At 34.8% G+C, this 20,559-nt stretch overlaps 1 protein-coding gene and 1 pseudogene across 17 annotated transcripts in view; both read left to right on the top strand.

The window, feature by feature from the left end:
* GPHN (gephyrin) overlaps positions 1 to 20,559 on the top strand; it is a 438,119-nt gene that overhangs the window by 313,475 nt on the left and 104,085 nt on the right. For 10 of the 17 annotated variants that reach the window (XM_033107419.1, XM_033107417.1, XM_033107414.1 and 7 more), the window contains one exon: positions 8,489 to 8,531. In XM_033107419.1, coding sequence (XP_032963310.1) covers positions 8,489 to 8,531 — 43 coding nt within the window. Of the gene's footprint in view, positions 1 to 5,323; positions 5,330 to 6,682; positions 6,746 to 8,488; positions 8,532 to 20,559 lie in introns of all 17 variants that reach the window. The other 7 variants (XM_033107412.1, XM_033107406.1, XM_033107405.1 and 4 more) reach the window with 2 other exon arrangements.
* LOC117024342 (uncharacterized) lies at positions 9,177 to 9,336 on the top strand (annotated as a pseudogene).

Genomic DNA, 20,559 nt, shown 5'->3' with positions numbered 1-20,559 from the left:
ATAATCAGTTATTCATCAGAAGATTGGGAAATGGTGTCATGAATAATCCGATATCCCTATTAGTCAAAAGATATTTTATTTAGCTTTGTTTTATATATATATAATTAGGTAGTGCATTTTCCTCATATTTATGATCAACATTAAAATTCTCAGAACAAAAATCAACTCAAAAATGTTGGTGCCAAGGGGACACCAGCTTGGGGATTACAAATTTTGTAGACACCATTGAGAGTGACTCAACTTATAGGAACTTATAATGTATAGGAAATACATTAAGAATATTCATCGTTGATGCTCGAATTCATATTACCTTGAATCATGGTGATAACCAGTTCTATTCTTAGATATGTTCTATTTATTATACTATTCGCTTTAGAAATAAGGAACTCACAAGTTAACTATAAAACAGCATAAATAGGCCTTTGATTTACAATGCTAATTATTATAATTCACTTCACCAACTATGTAACATAACCTGTCATATTTCTAGCTTTTTTAGAAGAGGTCAATACTGGGGGGAAGAAGAATTCTTCACATTTACCCAGGACTTAAGAAAGCTCAGGGGAATTTAAGACAATAATAATTTATATAACAGTGGGACAACATTTAAGAATAGTCCTCTGGAAAAGATTTGTAAAATTGTATTGCTTATAAATATTGTCTGTGTGCCTGCAAAAGTTTATGTTGTACATAGATAATAGCATTGTTGCTCTCTATGTGTGATGAACATACGATCAAGAGTTCAGAGAATAATTAGTTATGGATATGTGTGTGTGTGTGTGTGGAAGTTCACCTTTGGTTAGAGAGTTTTCAATGTGATGATTGTTAAACAATTATTCCTTTTAATTAATTAAATCAATGGTAAAAGAGCAAGTGAAACAGAATATTTTTTTTTTAAGTCTGAGGTCTTTATAACTTTTTGATAACCATGTTCTTTTTTTCTTTCTTAGATGGTCTATTAAATGGGCAATTGGTTAACTCAATAACCAATTTTATATAATTTTCTCAAAAAAAGAAGGACTTCTTTTACATATGATTTGATGAAGGGCAAATGAGGTGGAAAAGGTTTCTTAGAGCCACAAAATCCTAGACATAAAAGGAAGTTTGGAATTTATCTAGTTCAGAGTTTTTTTAACCTTTTTTTCCCCATGGACCCACTTGAGAATCTGGCAAAGCCTACACTCTTCTTTTCCGAAAAATATTTTTAAATATATGAAATAAAATATGTATGATTACAGAGTAAATTGATTAAATTGAAATAATTATCAAAATATGTGCAAAAACAAATTATGTATCACTTTTTAAATTCATTAAATAACAAAATCTAACAGCAAGTCAGACTACTGTAATTTGAAATCTCTGTGAACGTGACAATGTTTTAAGATATTCATAATAATTTGAAGCAATATGTTCTGCTAATCTTGCTGTTGCTTGTCACCTAATCTCAGTGAAAGGAAATACTAAAATTTATTTGGGTTGGTGAATATAAAAATGGTATTTTTTTTTTCTCCATTCCAGTACATGGACGCCCGACTTTTTATCCACAGATTCTTCCAAGGGGTATATCAACCTCAGTTGAAATCCCTGGAAACATCCTCGTTTTGCAGATGAGGAAACTTAAGTCCCATAGAAATGAGATAAGTAGACTAAAACCATGCAACACGGAGTTAGATTAATCCTTGCAGAGGTAACCTCAGACCTTAACTCAGCCTTTTTCTGAAGCTTTAGTTTAGAAATTGGCAAGTATATTGTCACTGATTCCCGGCATGATCTGGAGCAAATTCTTTATTCTCACCGTGCCTCAGATTCTACCTATATAAAATGTAGGTGACTTAAAATCTACATGAGGATAATAATAATGACTTAGATTTGTATTGTTCTCTTTCATTTTCTATAGTTTTCACTTTCATATACATTATCCTACTTAATTTTCCCCATTTTTATGGATAAGGAAATTAAAACTTTGAGATGTTGAATGTCATGTCTAAGACCACACAGCTAGGAAAAGGAAAAACCAATATTAGAAACCATTCCACTGGACATTGCCTTTATCATGCTGCCTTTCATGTCATAAATAAACCAAAACTCTCAGTTCTTTAGTTGAGTGTGTATTGTGAGATAATAAATCTAATTAAACACAAATGAGTTGTTATTTGGCTCAGATTAGCCAAATACTTGTATCTTAATTTCTCCAGACAAAATGATAAATAAATGGAACTATGGAAGAGAGCTTTCCTAGACCAATTATCCATTTTTGCTATAAGAAGTGAGGAAAGAAATAGAATTTAAGAGTCTGAGATTGTAGAGCTGGTGGCTTAATGTTGTTTAAATAAAACCTTTCTTTCCTTCTGTTTCTGGGTGGGCTACAGAGGCAAATAATCTGAGTAAATGCCAATGAGGTTCTTTTTCTCCTCTTAAGTTATAGTTTTATGAGTAAATGGTATTCAGTAATGTTTGTTCTTTCATAGATTATTCTTTAATAATTTTAGTAAGGTAGAATAATTAAAGTGAAAAGGGCCATGTTGCTTCAAAAATCTCTATTATCTTTGTCATTCTAGTGACCTGACCATATGAGATACAGAAGATCCTTTTCTCTTAGAAAATAAGGGACCTTCTTAACCTGATTTGAAACCTTTGGTATAGAATAACCTTTATTGGACTCCAAATGTCACTATTTGATTAACCTTAAGTAGTATTAATAGTAATGTATTTTCTAAACTTTTAAGATCATTCTATAGGGTACCCAGATATTTCTTAACTATAATCCACATACTTTTCATATTATGTCTCTTAATATTCGCAGACTCAAATAAGTAAAAATTAGTTCAATATAAATTGAAAAACTGTAATTACTACAAAATAAACATTACGATTTAGCAAATGTTTACTCTGTACTCTGTGTGAAGCACTATGTTTGACATAGTAAAAAATATAAAGAGAATTAAACTCATTGTCCTTTTCCTCCAAGAACCTCCAGTATATTTGGGGACCTGCACCAATAATTGGAATATGAGTAACTGTGATGACTCTTATAATGGAAGTTCAGATAGAGGCCTTAAGAATTTTGGTAAACCTAAAACTAGATTGTGGTGATGGTTATACTGCCATATAAATTTATTGGAAGTCATAAAATTATATACCTAAAATGAGTGAATTTTATGGTAGTTACATTATATTTCAAAAAGACTGTTAAAAGAATTTAGGGAAAGACAAAATTATTTCTGATTAGGGAACTTGGGGGTATTTTTTGCACCTGGTGCAATTTAACCTGGATCTTAAAGGACAAGTAGTATTTGGAACAGAAAATAAGCAACAGGGTATTCCAGAGAGAGGAAACAGCTTGCCTAAGGTCTAAAAGCTCAAGAATAACAAGGAATATTCTAGAGGAGCTAGTTCAGACTTTGCTCCATGCCTTAGATTATATTGTTTGCATTCTCACAAGTACATATAGCCATATGGCTATGACATTTCCAAAAAGTTTTGGTCAATCCCTATTATTGAAAAACATATAACTGTACATGGATTTTTTTTTTCTTTCTTTGAGTCAAAAATAAGAATTTTTTCACCTCCATTTTTTCTTTGAGTCAAAAATAAGCATTTTTTCACCTCCATTTTTGAGCTGGTGAGGCAGTTACAATGAGAGTATGTGTAATTACAGAATTATTTCACAACTGTTAGTGGCTCCACTGATCATAACAACTGCTAACATTTGTTTCCACATTTATAGCTAAAATCACTGATACTTGATTGTCTCCTTTGAGCCCCGTAGTTTTTGTTTTCCCCATGAAGGCACCAAGATTACATGAGGGCCTAGAGCCTAAATTAATAAAGACATATTAACGGAAAGGTCAATATATTCTGGCCTGCTAAGAATAGGATGAGGGAGAGAAAATGATAATAAAAGCAAATGATCTTTGAACAGTTAAGAATCTGCTAACTAAATCGCATGCCACACATGACTCAAAACTCATCTCGTACAAAAAATAAAATAGACTGAGTTAACTACCATCATCAATTATAGGAAAGCAAATTTGAAATTTTTTCTACTGAGCTGATATGACCCTATTATTGGCAGGAACAGCCCATGTTTTATTGACAGTAGAGAAAAGTACATAGGAAAGTTACTAACAATTTCAAAATAGGTAGCCTTTTTGTTGTTTGCTTTTTAAAATGTAAAAAGAATAAAATTTAAATTAGGTGTTTCCAAACCATTGCCATAGAATTTCTCAGATTACATAAGTAAGCAGATCTACAGAAGCTTAATTATTTTCTAAGTTTAAATGTGACTGCTGGCTAAAAGTCATGCTAAAAATAGAAAGAGAGGGCTTTCTTAATGCCCATCAAAGATGACTTCTTTTGTTCTTGACTTTAACCCCATTTGACCAACTGCTCAGAATTTTTCAAATCATATTATGTTGATTTATTCCAAATGTTTACAGGAAAGAAATACAAATTAGCCTGGTGAGCAGCAAAATAAAGGCAGTTTTTATGAAACCTGAGTTGTGTTAACATGCAATCAAATGTAATCTTCATTTTAATCTTTATATTGTTATGAACCTATTCTTAACGTGGGTTTTATTTTATTTGTATCTCTCTTCCTTTACTTCTGTGAAATGCAGAAGGGAAAAGATGTTTGTTATTCACACATTTGTACCCCACTAACTGGTGTTACACATCTGGCTTCCACTGGAGAGCCCCTGACATCGCAGGGAACGGTGATCAAAATTCTACACTCTAGCTTCAAGCTGGGGGCTCGTAGCTACTGCAGCATTGAAGAGGGTCTTTTCCTGGCTTCTTTAAAATAAGCATGGTGATGGGATGGTTTAAGGGAAGAACACCTCTCAAATCACATGACCACTGCTACGCTTCTGTGTGTCCTGCTTTCTTCATAACAGCTTGGCACTACATTCTTTCCCTGTATCTCAGTGGGCTTGTGTGTGTATGAGTGGGATGGGGGATGAGGGGCGCTAGTTGTTGATGGATACATTATGCATGCATCTTCAATGTTAGAGTGATGTGCCTTCCCTTATGTGTCACAGATATGGTCACAGATGAAATCTTCTGTGTTCCTGAGAGACTGGGCCGTCTCTCTCTTATTGGTGTGAGATTCATGTGTTTTAATGTTTACACCCTCAATTGTTCTTCATGTTGCATTAAACACAAGTTGAAATGTTCTCCCATAAGAGTTAGCTTTTCATGTTGGGCTGAAAAACTCTTCATTTCTGTGTAGCAATTCATGTTATTATAACCTATGGCTTTCAATTGTACCTCCCATAATGAAGAGCTGACTTTAAACACTGTGCTATTCTTGTTATGACCTAAGCATAAGGTAAGTCACTTCTCTAACTGTATCTAAAGATTGTGATTGTTTGTTAAAATTTTCTCAGCTTTGTTTAAAGCATTTTTGCTTTTTCCCTTACCATTTTATTATGTGCTCTCCCCCTTTTGTTTTCTGTTTCATGGCTTTAAGATTTGTTAATAAACAATGTGATTCTTCTGCAAAAATTATATTACACATGTAAAAACATGTTGCAACAGATTAAATGAATTATTTAATGTCTGAAACATTCTTGATTAGTAAATGAATGTTTATATTTTCAATAAGTCTCTTGTATATTTCATTTTCTCCATTGACTTTAATATCCTGTTTGTACACATTATTTTAGTTTTGATTCCAGTTGAAAGGGGAATTGTCAACACCATAAAGTCAGATGTTGATTGTGGTAAAATATTGTAATCCAATAGAATAAAGTAATAGATAATTCAGTACCATACCTTTCATTTGTAGTCCCTGACAAATTTGGTATTAGGCCAAAATCTTGGTTTTATTTTGTGTTTCAGGCTTTCCTTTTATTTATTTTTTTTTCCCACTGAGTAAAAAGCCAGGGTAAGACAAAGAAAAAAACAGCATAAAACTTGAGACAGACCCTTGTTTCCTTCTTTACAGTTCATATGTGTAAGAACAACAACAATAGTTGTTTTTCAACTTTATTCTTTCAAGTAAATTCCATTGCATTGTGAGTTAGGTAAAAATCTTCATTCTAGGATTTTATAAAATGAAGTAAATATTATGACCAGTTCATGGTGCAAGAGAGTGGGGCATCCTCTATATGCGTAAATATTTTTAAACTTTTAAAACTATTTTCCTCACTTTTTTAACATATATACTCAAGGTCACTAAAGAAGTTTATGTAATTATTGATTTTAAAAGTGATTTCCCTCAAATCTACAGCAAATAGCCAATGTGATATATAAATGCGGAAACATTGGTTATACTGCTGTTGGCAATTTGTGAACCTAAATACTCAGAGTCAGGGAATTGAATTGTTCTCATTATCTATATTTCTCTTCCAGAACTGTTTGAAATATATAGTTCTAAATTGAGGTGCCACAAAGCAAGACTTGGGTTTCTTTATTAAATTTATGCTATGAATGAATTTTTTGTTAATTCTTTAAGCCACCTCTGGAAGGGAGAGGGTGTTCTTTTATTATTGTTTTTGGTTTTTGTTGTTGTTGTTGTTGTTTGTTGTTGTTGTTATTCTTGGTAAAGACAGCTAGTTCTTCATCACCATTTCCATTTAGTCATTATATAAATCTGTTGAAACATTTGATGAGACATTTTGAACTACTCATCTAAACTGCTGTGTTCATTATAAATCTCTTCTTTCTATCCATACACTAGCTCCACTCTAGATTGGAAGGGCTTAAAGATGAACTCTGGAGGAATAGAGGCTACGACTTAAGAGTAACTATTACTGATCAAAGGAGCTGCTTTCCATTCGCAAACATTGCTTTGCGCTATGGGTTTGGACTCCTTCTGTTTCTACATCTTGTTGAAGACTTTCTTGACTTCCATTTGACTTCTTTGAACTCTGTTTTTGTCTTTCAACATTTTCCCTTTTCTTTTTCTTCTCTCTCCCAGATTTTTCTCTCACTCTTTAGCTTTTTCTTGTGTTCTTTGAATCACTTTTCAAAATGTAGTTTATCTCTTTATTAAGCTTGTCTATTAATTTGTCTATTGGTGTTTTTTTCTTCACTCCTTCAAGGCTGTAGTGGTTTAGTTATACTTATTTTCATTCCATGGTATGCCAACTTGCTTGTTTATCTTGCAGCAAGTTCATTAGTCATCCTTACCCTCTTGGTATGAATTTTCAATAAGGAATAGCAGAATATTCTGCATTTACATATTCTCCCCTTCTATAAACCCATACTTTGTTTTCTATCTATTAGATTTACCCCCTCAAATCCCTCTCTCTTCCTTTTCTTTTCCTCACTCTAGTGTCTTCCTCCCTGTTTTGTTTTCTTTAAGTAGTCATTAATTTCTTTCCCATTTGGTCCAGAATTGTTCCTTAATAAAACTTCTGAGTAAAGGAATATAAGAATATTATCTTCCAGATTAGCTGCTTCATTCTAGTATATTTAAAACTAATTAAACAATCTGGGCCAAAAGAGAATAAATAACTTTAACATCTGGAATTATTTCTCCCTTTTTTTTCTTTTTTTTGGCGTGTGTGTGTGTGTGTGTGTGTGTGTGTGTGTTGTGTGTATGTTTGTGATTTTTCTATTATTGTTTTTTCTTTAAACATTAACAATTGTTTTTTTCAGGGAAGGACAACCATAACCCACCCTAAGTTGCAACATTCCTTTCATAAGTTGTTTCATTACAATAGTAGATTGTGTTAAGCGATAGAAATTAATTTGTTGTGTATATATCCATTTGGGGCAAGCTACTGTGGATTGGGAAGAAGAGGTGCAGAGTTTAAATAGTTTCCTCTGAAATTAACAAGTGGTAATGTCATCTAATATAGCCCTTGAATTCAACAGTTTTGCAACATTTTAAAGAATGTTCCACCCTAACCTAAAATATTTGAATCAAAGCATGAGGTTTTCTGATTGGTAAACTATATATACACCTAAGAACTGGTAAATAAATGTGTTCAAATTCATTGGTTTTCAACAGAAGCATCTTTCATAACCAATATTAATAAATAACAAAGACCATTAGAATCACATGTAAGTATTGTATATGAGGATTTTTCCTCTCATTAACATATATAACCAAAAATCACTACAGTAGAATATTTGATTATAACTTTATTAGTTGAATTGCATTATTAGTCTAGTCAAGAGATATGCATAGTGCCTTAAGATTAAGGATCTGTTTTCACAACTGAATAGGTAGTAACTTGACTTTATTTCCATATACTAATTTCAAATACACATCAATAAAAAAATTGCCTTTGATTTTACCTATATCACATAATATTACACTCCCAATTTTTTTCTAGAAGTCAGTGATTTAAAGTAAGGAAAGGATAATAAAAAAAATATATATGGAACAAATGTCACATTATAATAACATGTTAGGATATCTGAGATATATAAAGCCTTGCTCCTAGACCTCAGGAGCTTGCCCAATAAGTATGCATACATATATGGCTATCTATGTTATAAGCCCTAAATTACTGAGCTTATGCTTTCTCTGCAGGTCCAGTCCAGGTGCAGCAGCAAGGAGAACATTCTCAGAGCCAGTAAGTATATCATTATTTCAGTGGACTACTGAATTAGAACTTGTAGTTCAACAGGAAAGAGAGCTGAAAATGACATTTTGGTGAAAGGATGAAGAAGGTAATAGGGAAAGTTAATATCAAGAATATGAATACTAGGGCTTTTACCTTTTAAAATTATTGGTACCACTAAAATTTATTTATTTATTTATTTATTGGTACCCATAAAATTTATTTTATTCTAAAAATTATATTAATGGATGTTTCCCTTATTGTAATTGTTTTTGCAAGCTAACAGCAAAACTTTGATAGCACTCCTAGTTAGGGTAGTAATGAACTCCTCTGTGAGTCTACGATGAGAACTCTCTTTAACTGCCCCACTGACAAAAAATTATTTGAAAACAAACAAACTGAAAATAATAATATAAATCCACTAAAGGAATCGAACTAAAAGGAAGTGACTTCCAAGAGGATGCGCCATCATTATTTTGTGAATGTGAAGTCCTGAAAGATCTTACTTTACAGGCAGCTTGTTTTAGAACATAGTGCTCTGTACCAAGGATGAAGAACCCTTAATTTTATTTTTTGTTTGATTACTAATAATATTAACTTGGAAGTCATTTAACTTTATGTATCATTCATTTTTCTGTCTTATGAAAAGGAACTATAAGCTTTGTGCAGTGGCAGTATCGTAGCCAATGAGGTTTATCCGAGGCGCGATTATTACTAATTGAAAAGGAACTCTGATTAGCTTTTCCTTACCTGTATCCTTGAAATGATGTGACATTGAAGGTTGTGCCTTAAAAGCTTTGGGATCCTATGAGAAAAGTGCTGTATAAATGCTAATTATTTTAATATTGCTCTCTTTCACTTAATATTAATGATGTCATCCTTTCCTCTTCCTAATCTTTATCAAGAGAAGAAGTACAAGTGGATCATACCGAAATGGGTCTGTTGCATATTTATACCACTGGGAGTTTTAGTAAATGAGATTTTTAAAAATATTTCCAGTAGACTGTCAATATTATTTAACTATCAAAAAATAATTGGAGAATTTCAAATAGGTAAAAATTCATCTTTCATTTTATTTTTTTAATGTACATTTTTCCCATTTCTGTGTTGTAAATCTGTTACCTTAGCCTGAAACCCTTGAGTTAATAGGCAAGCACACTGCAATTGTTTGCCCAGGACCTATATATTAGAGTTATACAAAAATATATGCAAACAGCCGTGTTTAACCTGTATACTTTTGTGAGTTTCCATAACATTTGACAGACGTGAATCTGAGGGAAGCTCTTCAATTGTAAGAGATGTAAAGTCCTATAATCCCTTACTAAGACCTAATGTTCAGAAACCTAAGAGTCAAGGGAATAATGGTTGAATATTCACTAGAATAAAATAATAGAGATAAATGAACTTTAAAAATTACATTTTATGATGATTACTGTATGATTTCCATTTATTGTTGATCCTGAGATGATGATGGATAACTGATAGAGATTATGATGATTAGGAACAAGAGTAATTTAATATGGAGAACAGACTTCTGTTTCTCCTCTCTCATGGATCTTTCTGTTGTTAGGACTGTCTTTCAATTTAGATATGCTCTTACTGGCTCGTTGGCTATTAATCACTTTGGCTGGACATCATGATGGTCCAAGTGTTTATGATCATGTTTTCTTAGAATGGAATAGTCATGTAGATGGTCCCTATAGCCATTTAGATCCAGGTAGAGAACCCATCTAACGTCATTGCCTCATAGTTCTGTGACTTCAATAAGTTTAAGATCTTTCATCTCAACACCACTTGAGTAACCCATACTCATGCCGATAGCCACACCCAGAACTCTTTCATCACCACATCTGAACTTCTTAATATCAATATCTCTTCGCGTATTTGGTCAACTTTTTCTCTCCCTGTTTTTTCTTCCTTTGTTATGTACTACTATACTGCAGTCATATAGCCCCTATTAGCAGTTCCCCATCTCTTGATGCTATGTCCTGCCTCTATTCCTTTGGACCCTTTGCCCCGCTGCATGAAATACTCATTCCCCTTATTTTACTACAAAATTCTTATCTTTCGAGACTCAGTTCAAGGGTGATTTCCTCTGTGATGCCTTCTCCCCAAGCAAGGTGACTAATCCTTCTTTTATACTCCTACCGTTCCTTCTACTTGAATCATTTTTTCATTTATTTACTGAATTAACTATCCTCAAAGAAAACATTTCTAAAATGGAGGCAACATAAAACTATACAGGTATGCCTCATTTTATTGTGCTTTACAGATACTGTGTTATTTATAGACTGAAGGCTTATAGTATCCTGCATTGAGCACGTTTATCGGTGCATTATTACAACAGTATTTGCTCACTTTATGTCTTTGTGTCACATTTTGGTAATTCTCACAATATTTCAAACTTTTTCATTATTATTATATTTATTATAGTGATCTGTGATCAGTGATGTTTGATGTTACTGTTGTAATTGTTTTGGGGTGCCACAAACCACATGCATATGAGACAACAAACTTAATTGATTAATATGTGTGTGTACTGATTACTCCACCGACTGGCCATTCCCCTATCTCTCTCCCTCTTCTTGGGCTTCCCCATTCCCTGAGACACAAAAATATTGAAATTAGGCCAACATGGCCTCTAAATGTTCAAGTAAAAGGAAGAGTCACACATCTCTCACTTGAAATGAAATGCTAGAAATTATTCAGCTTATGAGGAAGGCATGTCAAAAGCTGAGACAGGATGAAAGCTAGGCCTCTTGAGCCAAATCGTTAGCCAAGTTGTGAATGCAAAGGAAAAGTTTTTGAAGGAGTTTAAAAGTGCTATTCCAGTGAATGCATGAATGATAAGAAAGCAAAACAGCCTTATCACTGATGTGGAGAAAGTTATAGTGGTATGGATAGAAGATAACACCAACTACCACATTCCCTTGAGCCAAAGCTTAATTCAGAGCAAGGCCCTAACTCTCCTCAATTCACCAAGGCTGACAGATGTGAGGAAGCTGCAGAAAAAAAGTTTGAAGCTTGCAAAGGTTGATTTATGAGGTTTAAGGAAAGAAGCTTGTCTCCATCACATAAAAGTGTATGCTGAAGCAGCAAGTGCTCATGTAGAAGTCGCAGCAAGTTATCCAGATGAACTAGCTAAGATAATTAATGAAGATGGCTACATTAAACAACAGATTTGCAATGTAGACAAACAACCTTCTATTTGAAGAAGGTGCCATCTAGCACTTTCATTGCTAGAGAGGAGAAGTCAATGCCTGGACTCAAAGCTTAAAAGGACAGGCTGCCTTTCTTGTTAGTGGCCAGTGTAGCTGGTGACTTTAAGTTGAAGCCAATGCTCCTATACCATTTCAAAACTCCTAGTGCCCTTAAGAATTATGTTAAATCTACTCTGCCTGTGCTCTATAAATGGAACAACAAAGCCTAGATGACAGCACATGTGTTTACAACATGGTTTACTGAATATTTTAAGTCTCTTGTTGAGAAACTACTGCTCAGAAAGAAAGATTCCTTTCAAAATAGTACAGCTCACTGACAATGCACCTGGTCACCCAAGAGCTCTTAAGGTTGTTTGCATGCCTGCTAGCACAACATTCATTCTGCAGTCCATGAGTCAAGGAGTAATTTCAACTTCAAATCTTACTAGTTAAGAAATACATTTCATAAGGCTATAGCGCCCATACATAGTGATTCTTCTGATGTGTCTCGGAAAAGTAAATTGAAAACCTTTTGGAAAGGATTCACCATTATATGCAATTAAGAACATTCATGATAAGGGGTCAAAATACCAGGAGTTTGGAGGAAGTTGAGTCCAACCCTTGAGGGGTTGAAGGGATTGAAGACTCCAGTGGAGGAAGTAAGTTCAGATGTGATGGAAATAGCAAGAGAACTAGAATTAGAAGTGGAGCCTGAAGATGTGACAGAATTGCTACAATCGCATAATAAACTTGAAAAGATAAGGAACTGCTTCCTGTGGATGAGCAAAGAAAGTGGTTTCTTTGATGGAATATACTTCTGGTGAAGATGCTGTGAAGATTGTTGAAATGACAAGAAAGGATTTAAAATACTACATTAAAAAAATAAAGTAAAATACTACGTAAACTTAGTTGATAAAGCAGTAGCAGGGTTTGAAAGGATTGACTCCAATTTTGATAGAAGTTCTGTGGATAAAATGCTATTAAATAGCACCACATTCTGCAGAGAAATCGTTCATGAAAGGAAGAGTCAATAAATGTGGCAAACTTCATTTTTGTCTGATTTTAAGAAATTGCCACAGCCACCCCAACCTCCACCAACCACCACCCTGATCAGTCAGCAGCCATCAACATCAAGATAAGGCCCTCCAGCAGCAAAAAGATTATGGCTCGCTAAAGGTTCATATGATGGTTAGCATTTTTTAGCAATAACATTTTTTAATTAAGCTATGTACAGTTTTTGAGGAAAAATGCTATTGCACGTTTAATAGACTACAGTGTAGTGTAAACATAACTTTTATATTCACTAGGAAACCAGAAAATTTGTGTGACTCCCTTTATTGTGATGTTTATCTCAGATATGCCTGTAATCATCTTCTATTTTAGAATATATAAAAATGTGTCAGTGGATCCCAGAGAAAAAAGAAGAGTTAGAACTTAAGAGAGCTTGTCTAGAATTATCCAAGGAAGAGTTAAACTTTGTAACTTTGTCCATGTAAGAGATAACTTTTCTTTGTCTCCTCAAAAAATATCATCAAAACAACCTATTGCTAATAAAGCCGAGTTTATTCTTAACGATGGTAAGGGAGAATGCCACTTCAACCAAATCTTAGCCTCAGAGTCAGAGACTCAGAAAGGCAAGAGCAAACTCAGGATATTTATGAAATCTTGAAGTTTGATTTAAAGAAGATCTTTTAATGTGGGAGCTTGATTAGAATTAAAGAAGGATCATGATATGATCACTTAGGAATTACAGACACAGCAAGGCAAGGGGTTCTGAGAGTCTTAGTGTGTAAACTGCCTTTTGATACTGTCTATTTAAGAACTTTCTGTGATGAGCAATAAAGTTATTTACAACTTTTATCTTCCAGGGAAGAGTTTTCTGGAATAATAAGGTTATATTGATAAAGATAGTGGAATAGTAATGTTATGCTAATGAAGACAGTAGCTGTGTAGTTACAGATGGTTTCAGATATCATGGTTCCCCTTGTGGTCAGTACTCAGCCTGAGCTGAAAGATAGACCATTAATATCTAAGGATTTGATCAATCAATCAATCCAGACCTTCACCCCTACTTAGTGAATCACAATAGTGTATCAACTATCTGGGGAAGTTGTTTCAACCTTCATACTCATAAGTGTCAAATTTTTCTGTGTTTGTTTTTGTTGGATTATCATTTACTGAACCATTTGATGAGACAGTGACTGTACAATAAATAGCATTTAGAACTGTGGAGATCTCATCTGAACCCTGTTGCACAAATGTGAGGAGGATTGTTATCACGTTTATAGTCCTTTTCTCAGCCAGGAACCAAGAGTGTCCAAAATTAGCCAATAACAACTATATAACTAGAAACTGGACAACCTAGAAGAAATGGAAAAGTTCTTAGAAAAATACAACTTACCAAGACTGAATCAGGAAGAAAGAAAAACTATGAACAGACCAATTACTAGTAAGGAGATTGAATTAGTTATCAAAAATCTCCCAACAGGGACGGCCGGATGGTTCAGCTTGTTAGATCGTGAGTTCTGAACAACACGGTTGCCAGTTTAATTCCCACATGGGCCAGTGAGCTGAGCCTTCCACAATTAGATTGAAGACAACGAGCTGCTGCTGAACTGTCAGAGGGGTGGCCAGATGGCTCAGCATGTTGGAGCATGAGCTCTCAGGTCTCAACAAAAAGGTTGCTGGTTCAATTCCCACATGAGATGGTGGACTGCCCCCCCCTGCAACTAAAGATTGAAAATGGTGACTGGACTTGGAACTGTGCTGCGCCCTCCATTACTAGATTGAAGGACAATGACTTGCAGTTAGCGGGCCCTGGAGAAACACACTGTGCCTCAATATTCCCCAATAAAATCTTTAAAAAAATCAATCTTCCAAAAAAGAAAAATGAGGACCAGATGGTTTCAATGGTGAATTTCACCAAACACTTAAATAAGACTTAGCACCAGTTCTTTTCAAACCCTTCCAAAAAACTGAAGAGAAGGGAACACTCCCAAACTCATTTTACCAGGCCAGCCTTACCCCGATATCAAAGCCAAAAAAGGACACTATGAGGAAAGAAAACTACAGGCCAATATCCCTGATGAATAGAGATGTAAAAAGTTCAGTAAAATACTAGCAAATTGATTTTAGTAGCACATTAAAATGATTATGCACCATGATCGAGTGGAATTTATCCCTGGGGTACAAGGATGGTTCAATATACACAAGTAAATAAATGTGATACATCACATTAATAGAATGAGAGAAAAAATTATATGATCATCTCAATAGACATAGAAAAAGCATTTGACAAAGTTTAACATCTGTTCATGATTTTTGAAAAAATTCTTAATAATTAGGTATAGAAGGAATATACCTCAACATAATAAAGACAATATATAGCAAGCCAACGGCTAACATTATACTCAGTGGTGAAAAATTGAAAGCTTTTCCTCTAAGATCAGGACAAAGGTTTCCACTCTCACCACTCCTATTCAGCATAGTACTGGAAGTCCTAGCCAGAGCAATTAGGCAAGAAAAAGAAATAAAAGGCATCAAAATTGGAGACAAAGAAGTAAAATTGTCTCTTTGCAGATGACATGATTTTATATAGAGAAAATCCTAAAGAATATGCCAAGAAACTGTTAGAAGCAACCGAAAAATTCAGTAAAGTTGCAGGATACAAAATAAACACATAAAAATCAGTAGCACTTCTGATTAGTAGCATACACTGACGGTGAATTATCTGAGAAAGAAATAAAAGAAATGGTCCCATTTATTATAGCATCAAAAACAATCAAATGCTTAATAATAACTTTAACCCATAGGTAAAAGATCTCGACACTGAAAAATATGACATTGATGAAAAAAATTGAAGAGGAAATAAATAAATGGAAAAGTATGCTATGTTCGTGGATTGCAACAATTATTGTTAAAATGTCGATACTACCCAAAGCCATCTACCAACTCAAATGCACTCCCTGTCAAGATTCCAATGGCACATTTTACAGAAATAGAAAACAAAATTCTAGAATTTATATGGAACCACAGAAGACTCCAAATACCCAAAGCTATCCTGAGAAAGAACAAAGGAAGGCATCACACTTCCTGTTTTCAATTTACATTATAAAGCTACAGTAATCAAAACAATATGGTATTGGCATAAAAAAAAGACACATAGACCAGTGGAACAGAATTAAGAGCCGCCCAGAAATTAACCCATGCATATGTGGTCAACTAATATTTGACAGAAGAGCCAAGGTTACTCAATAGAGAATGGACAGTCTATTCCATAAATGGTTCTGGGAAACAGGATATCCACGCGTAAAATATAATTTTATTAACTAATGTCACCCAATAAATTTTAAAAAGGGAAAAAAAAATGAAACTAAACACTTATTTTATATCACTCACAAAAATTAACTCGAAATGGATTAAGAACTTAACTGTAAGACCAGAAACCATAAAATTCCTAGAAGAAAACATAGGGGAAAAGCTCCATTACATGATTTTTTTTTGGGGGGGGGGCGGGGGGATATAACACAAAGGACAAGCAACAAAATCAAAACTCAACAAGTGGGATTACATCAAACTAAAAAGCTTCTGCACAGCAAAAGAAACTATCACAAAAATGAAAAGATAGTATAGGGAATGGGGAAAAAATATTTGCAAACCATATATCTGATAAGAGGTTAGTATCGAAAATATATAAACTCATGTAACTCCATAGCAAAAAACCCCACATAATCCAATTAAAAATGGGCAAAGGTCCTGAATAAACATTTTTTCAAAGAAGATATATGAATGGACCACAGGTACATGAAAAAACTCTCAGCCTCATTAATCTTAAGAGAAATGCAAATCAAAACCACAATGGGATATCACCTAATGCCTGTTAGAATGGCTGTCATCAAAAACACTAGAGATAACATGTTGACAAGAATTGGAGGAAAGGGAAAGCTTATGCATTGTTTGTGGGGTTGTAAATTGGTACCGCCATTATGGAAAACAGTATGGACATTCCTCAAAAAAATTAAAATAAAATTACTATATGCTAGCTGTTGTACCTCTGGGTATTTATCCAAAGGAAACAAAATCATCTTGCAAAGATATCTGCATCCCCATGTTCATAGCAGTATTGTTTACAATACCCAAGACAAAGAAAGGAGGACCTAAGTGTCCATTGACAAATAAATGGATAAAGAAGTTGTGAGAATATATATATGGGGGTGGGAGGAGAGACAAGTAGTCAACCTTTTTGGCCTCTTCATTGTCAATATTGTATCTGGTATAGCTAAAAACTTTAATAGATCATGAAATAGAAAGTTGGTGTCTCTTTTTCCCACAGAGACACCAACTTAATAACAATATATGGACCAAAATACCTTTATGAGAATTCCAAAAACCAGTTAAGAGTTTGCCATACCCCAGGTGAACACAAAGCCAAGAGCAAACCAAGAACAATAGCATTAAAATGGGAAGAAGAGCCTTTTCACTTTATCTATGATCTGTCTTCCCCCAAGCCAGCACAGGTCACCATGATCAGCAGAGAACACCAGGCTTGCAGTCTGTTGCTGAAGAGAGAATGAGAGAGAAGAATGGAATATGCATCCAACACTTCAGCTTTTCAGAAGGGTGCCTGAGGAACTGGTTTCTGTCCTACCTGACTTGGAGCACTGATGGCATAGTTTGGTGCCTGTAAGGCCCCTGAAAGCAGGGGAGAGCAGGGGCAGCTTGCAGTGACACCAGAGAGCCTGAAATGGTGTGAAGGCCAGCATGGCTCAGTGTGATAGGGAGAAGGCACCCAACTCACAGCTTCTCTCCCTTGGGAAGAAGGGAAAAGAGTGGAGTATATATATCCTACAGGTCAATTTTTTGGGGGGACTGCCCAAAGGACTGGTTTCTGTCTCAACTGACTTTGGGAATGTGAGCCAGCATACTGTAGATGTCTGGAAGCCACTGAGAATAATGGAGAGCAGAGTGGTTTGCAGAGGCAGCACTTGAGATCTTGAAGTAGGGAGAGTGTAAGAGATTATGGGCTCCTGAAAAAGAAACCAGCAAACCTCTGGTTAGGAAATTACACATGGAAGTTACATCACCCAAAAAAGGTTTCATAGGCCCCCAAACCTCTAGCCAGGCTGACTGGTGAAAGTCTTCTCCTATGTGAAACCAGACCATAAAGACTGGGAGATATGGCTATTTTTCCAAATGCACAAATTCAGCAAACAAATTACAAGACACGTGAAGAAACAGAGAAACATAGTCCAATCAAATGAACAAATTAATCTCCAGAAACCAACCCCAAATAAGCAGAAATCTACAAATTTCTTCACAAAGAATTCAAAGTAATTTTCTTGAAGCTAAATTTTCAATGGGAGAACAAACATAGAAAACTATCAGAAAAACAATGCATGATCAAAATGAGAATATCAACATAGAGATAGAAACTATAACAGAAGAGAACCAAACAGAAGTTTTGGAACTAAATACTACAATCACTGAATGGAAAAATTTACTAGAAACATTCAAGCAGAAGCAAGAACTTGAAAAGAGATCATTTGAAATTATCAAGTCAAAGGAACAAAAAAAAAACAACAAAAAAAAATGAAGCCAAGTGAAGAAAGCCGAAGGGACTTATAGCACAACATCAAACAAACCAATATATTCATCATGAGAGTCCCAGGAGAGGAGAGAGACAAAGAAATAGCTTATTTGAAGAAATAATGGCAGAAAACTTCCCAAATCTGAGGGAATCAGCAAGGAAATCCTGTCATATGCTACAGCATGAATGAACTTTGAGACATTATGCTAAATGAAATGAGCCAATCACAAAAAGGCAAATACTACATGATTTGACTTATCCGAGGTATCTAAAGTAATCAAACTCATAGAAACAGAAAATAAAATGGTGGTTACCAGAGGCTGGAGGGAGGAGTAAAATGGGGCATTATTGTTCCATAGGGATAGACTTTCAGTTACACAAGATGAAAAATTTCTAGAGATCTGTTGTACAACAGTGTGCATATAGTTAACAAAATTGGACTGTATGCCTATAAATTGTTGAGAAGATAAAAAAGGAAATGTATATTATTAGACTTATCAGCTGCTTATTAACAACTATCAAATATAGTCCTCCTTCTTTCGCAAACTCCAGACTCCCCTTGCTGTTACATACTGGACTCTCCCCTTGATGTCTTCCTGGCTTCTCACATTTTCCTCATCAGAAACCAAATTTAGTACCCTTACCTCTATATTCTTTCTGTAATGCTCCCTAATTAATGACACTCACACCTACACTATTTACCAAACTTGAAATCTCACCATAATATTTACCTTCTCTTTCCCAAAGCACAGTCATAGAGCCCTTTTTTATGGTTCTTCAAATATCCCTTTTCCAATTCATATTGTATCAGTTCAGGCCTTCTTTATCTTTCACCCTTAAGATTGTAGTAGCATACTAACTGCTCTGTCTATCTGCAGTCTCTATTCCTTCCAATCTACCATCAGCCAAGTATTACATCTTTAAGTATGTATCACTTCTCTATAAAACAAATCTGGAATGGCTCTCTGTTTTCTACAGTAGCAAGTGTCTTCAAAATTTGTCCTTAGCTGAATTAACCAGCATTATGCCTTACACATATTTCATCCTCTCCACCTCCAACCTCTACCCTCATTAGGCAATTCCTCATTCTACAAAAATGTGTACTTTGAAATCGCTGTTATTTTGCTCATTCTGTTTCAAATGTTTCTCCCTTTTTCTTACTGTTTAAAGCTCAACTCAGTTGTCACCTCCTCTATGAAGTTTTACAGTTTGTTCCGTCAGAAAGTTATTCATTTTTCTGTGTTATTCAGACATAGTATTTTGTTTTTACATTAGAAGATAAGCATTTATAGGATTTTTCACTTTTTCCTTAAAACACAGCCTGATGTATGTGTACCATGAGACCATGGAAAATAGGAATCTCCTTTATTTCAACATCAAAGCACTTTATAGAGAGAGAGTATTCAGTTCCTATTTAGTGAATGAAGTTGGAGGAAAGAAAGTTGCCCTTGTGTGGTATAGGAAGAAGCACACCAGGCTAATAACCTGGAGATCTGGTCCTTTCATCCTGGCCTTATGTCTGTTTACGCATGTGGCTTTGAGCTAGTCTTTTAACCTTTCTGTGGTAAAACTTGTTGCTGACACGAAATCTTTATGGGTATCACCCCCATGGTTAAAAACTTGACAGTCTTGACTTACATGCTAAAGTTATGCAAATAGTTTCCCATTAACTTACATGATAAAAATTCAAACTCCAAAGCCTCGCAATCAGGGACCTCCACAGTCTGGTTTTAGTTCCTTTTCTGGCCTCAAGTCTCACTGACCTCCATTAAGAATTTAGTGCTCTTACCATACTGATCTCTACATTCTTTCTGAAACATGTTGTGTCCAGTCTCACCTTTGCTGTATTACTTAGTCCTGGCAGGTTTAGATGACGCACTCACACAGGATAATAAAGGAGAATTTATTGAAGGAACAAGTCACAACAGAATGGCCAGAATTAAGGAAAAACAGGAGAAGTTGAGAACTTTGGGAGCTAGCAGTAGCAGGGAATTGCCGCTAAGCCTCCAGTAGCCAGGGAAGGGAGCAGTTATCTAATCTAAAACAAATGTGTTAGTGAGGACTGCCTCACAGAATTGATGGTTTTCATTAGAGGAACATAGCCAATGCCAACCAGCAGACAAGAGACCAAAGGAATAAATACCTTGTCTGTATTTATTCTTCTGTTCTCCATTCTTTCGCCAGTGCTTCCCATTGAACTCAAGCAGAAGCCACAGGGTCAGGGAGACTGTTCTATCCATAAACGCTCGACCCT

Source organism: Rhinolophus ferrumequinum, chromosome 6 (genome assembly GCF_004115265.2).
Source record: "Rhinolophus ferrumequinum isolate MPI-CBG mRhiFer1 chromosome 6, mRhiFer1_v1.p, whole genome shotgun sequence".
Taxonomy (NCBI): domain Eukaryota; kingdom Metazoa; phylum Chordata; class Mammalia; order Chiroptera; family Rhinolophidae; genus Rhinolophus; species Rhinolophus ferrumequinum.
The sequence above is the reverse complement of the archived record's forward strand: the minus strand, read 5'-3'. Positions and strand labels throughout refer to the sequence as shown.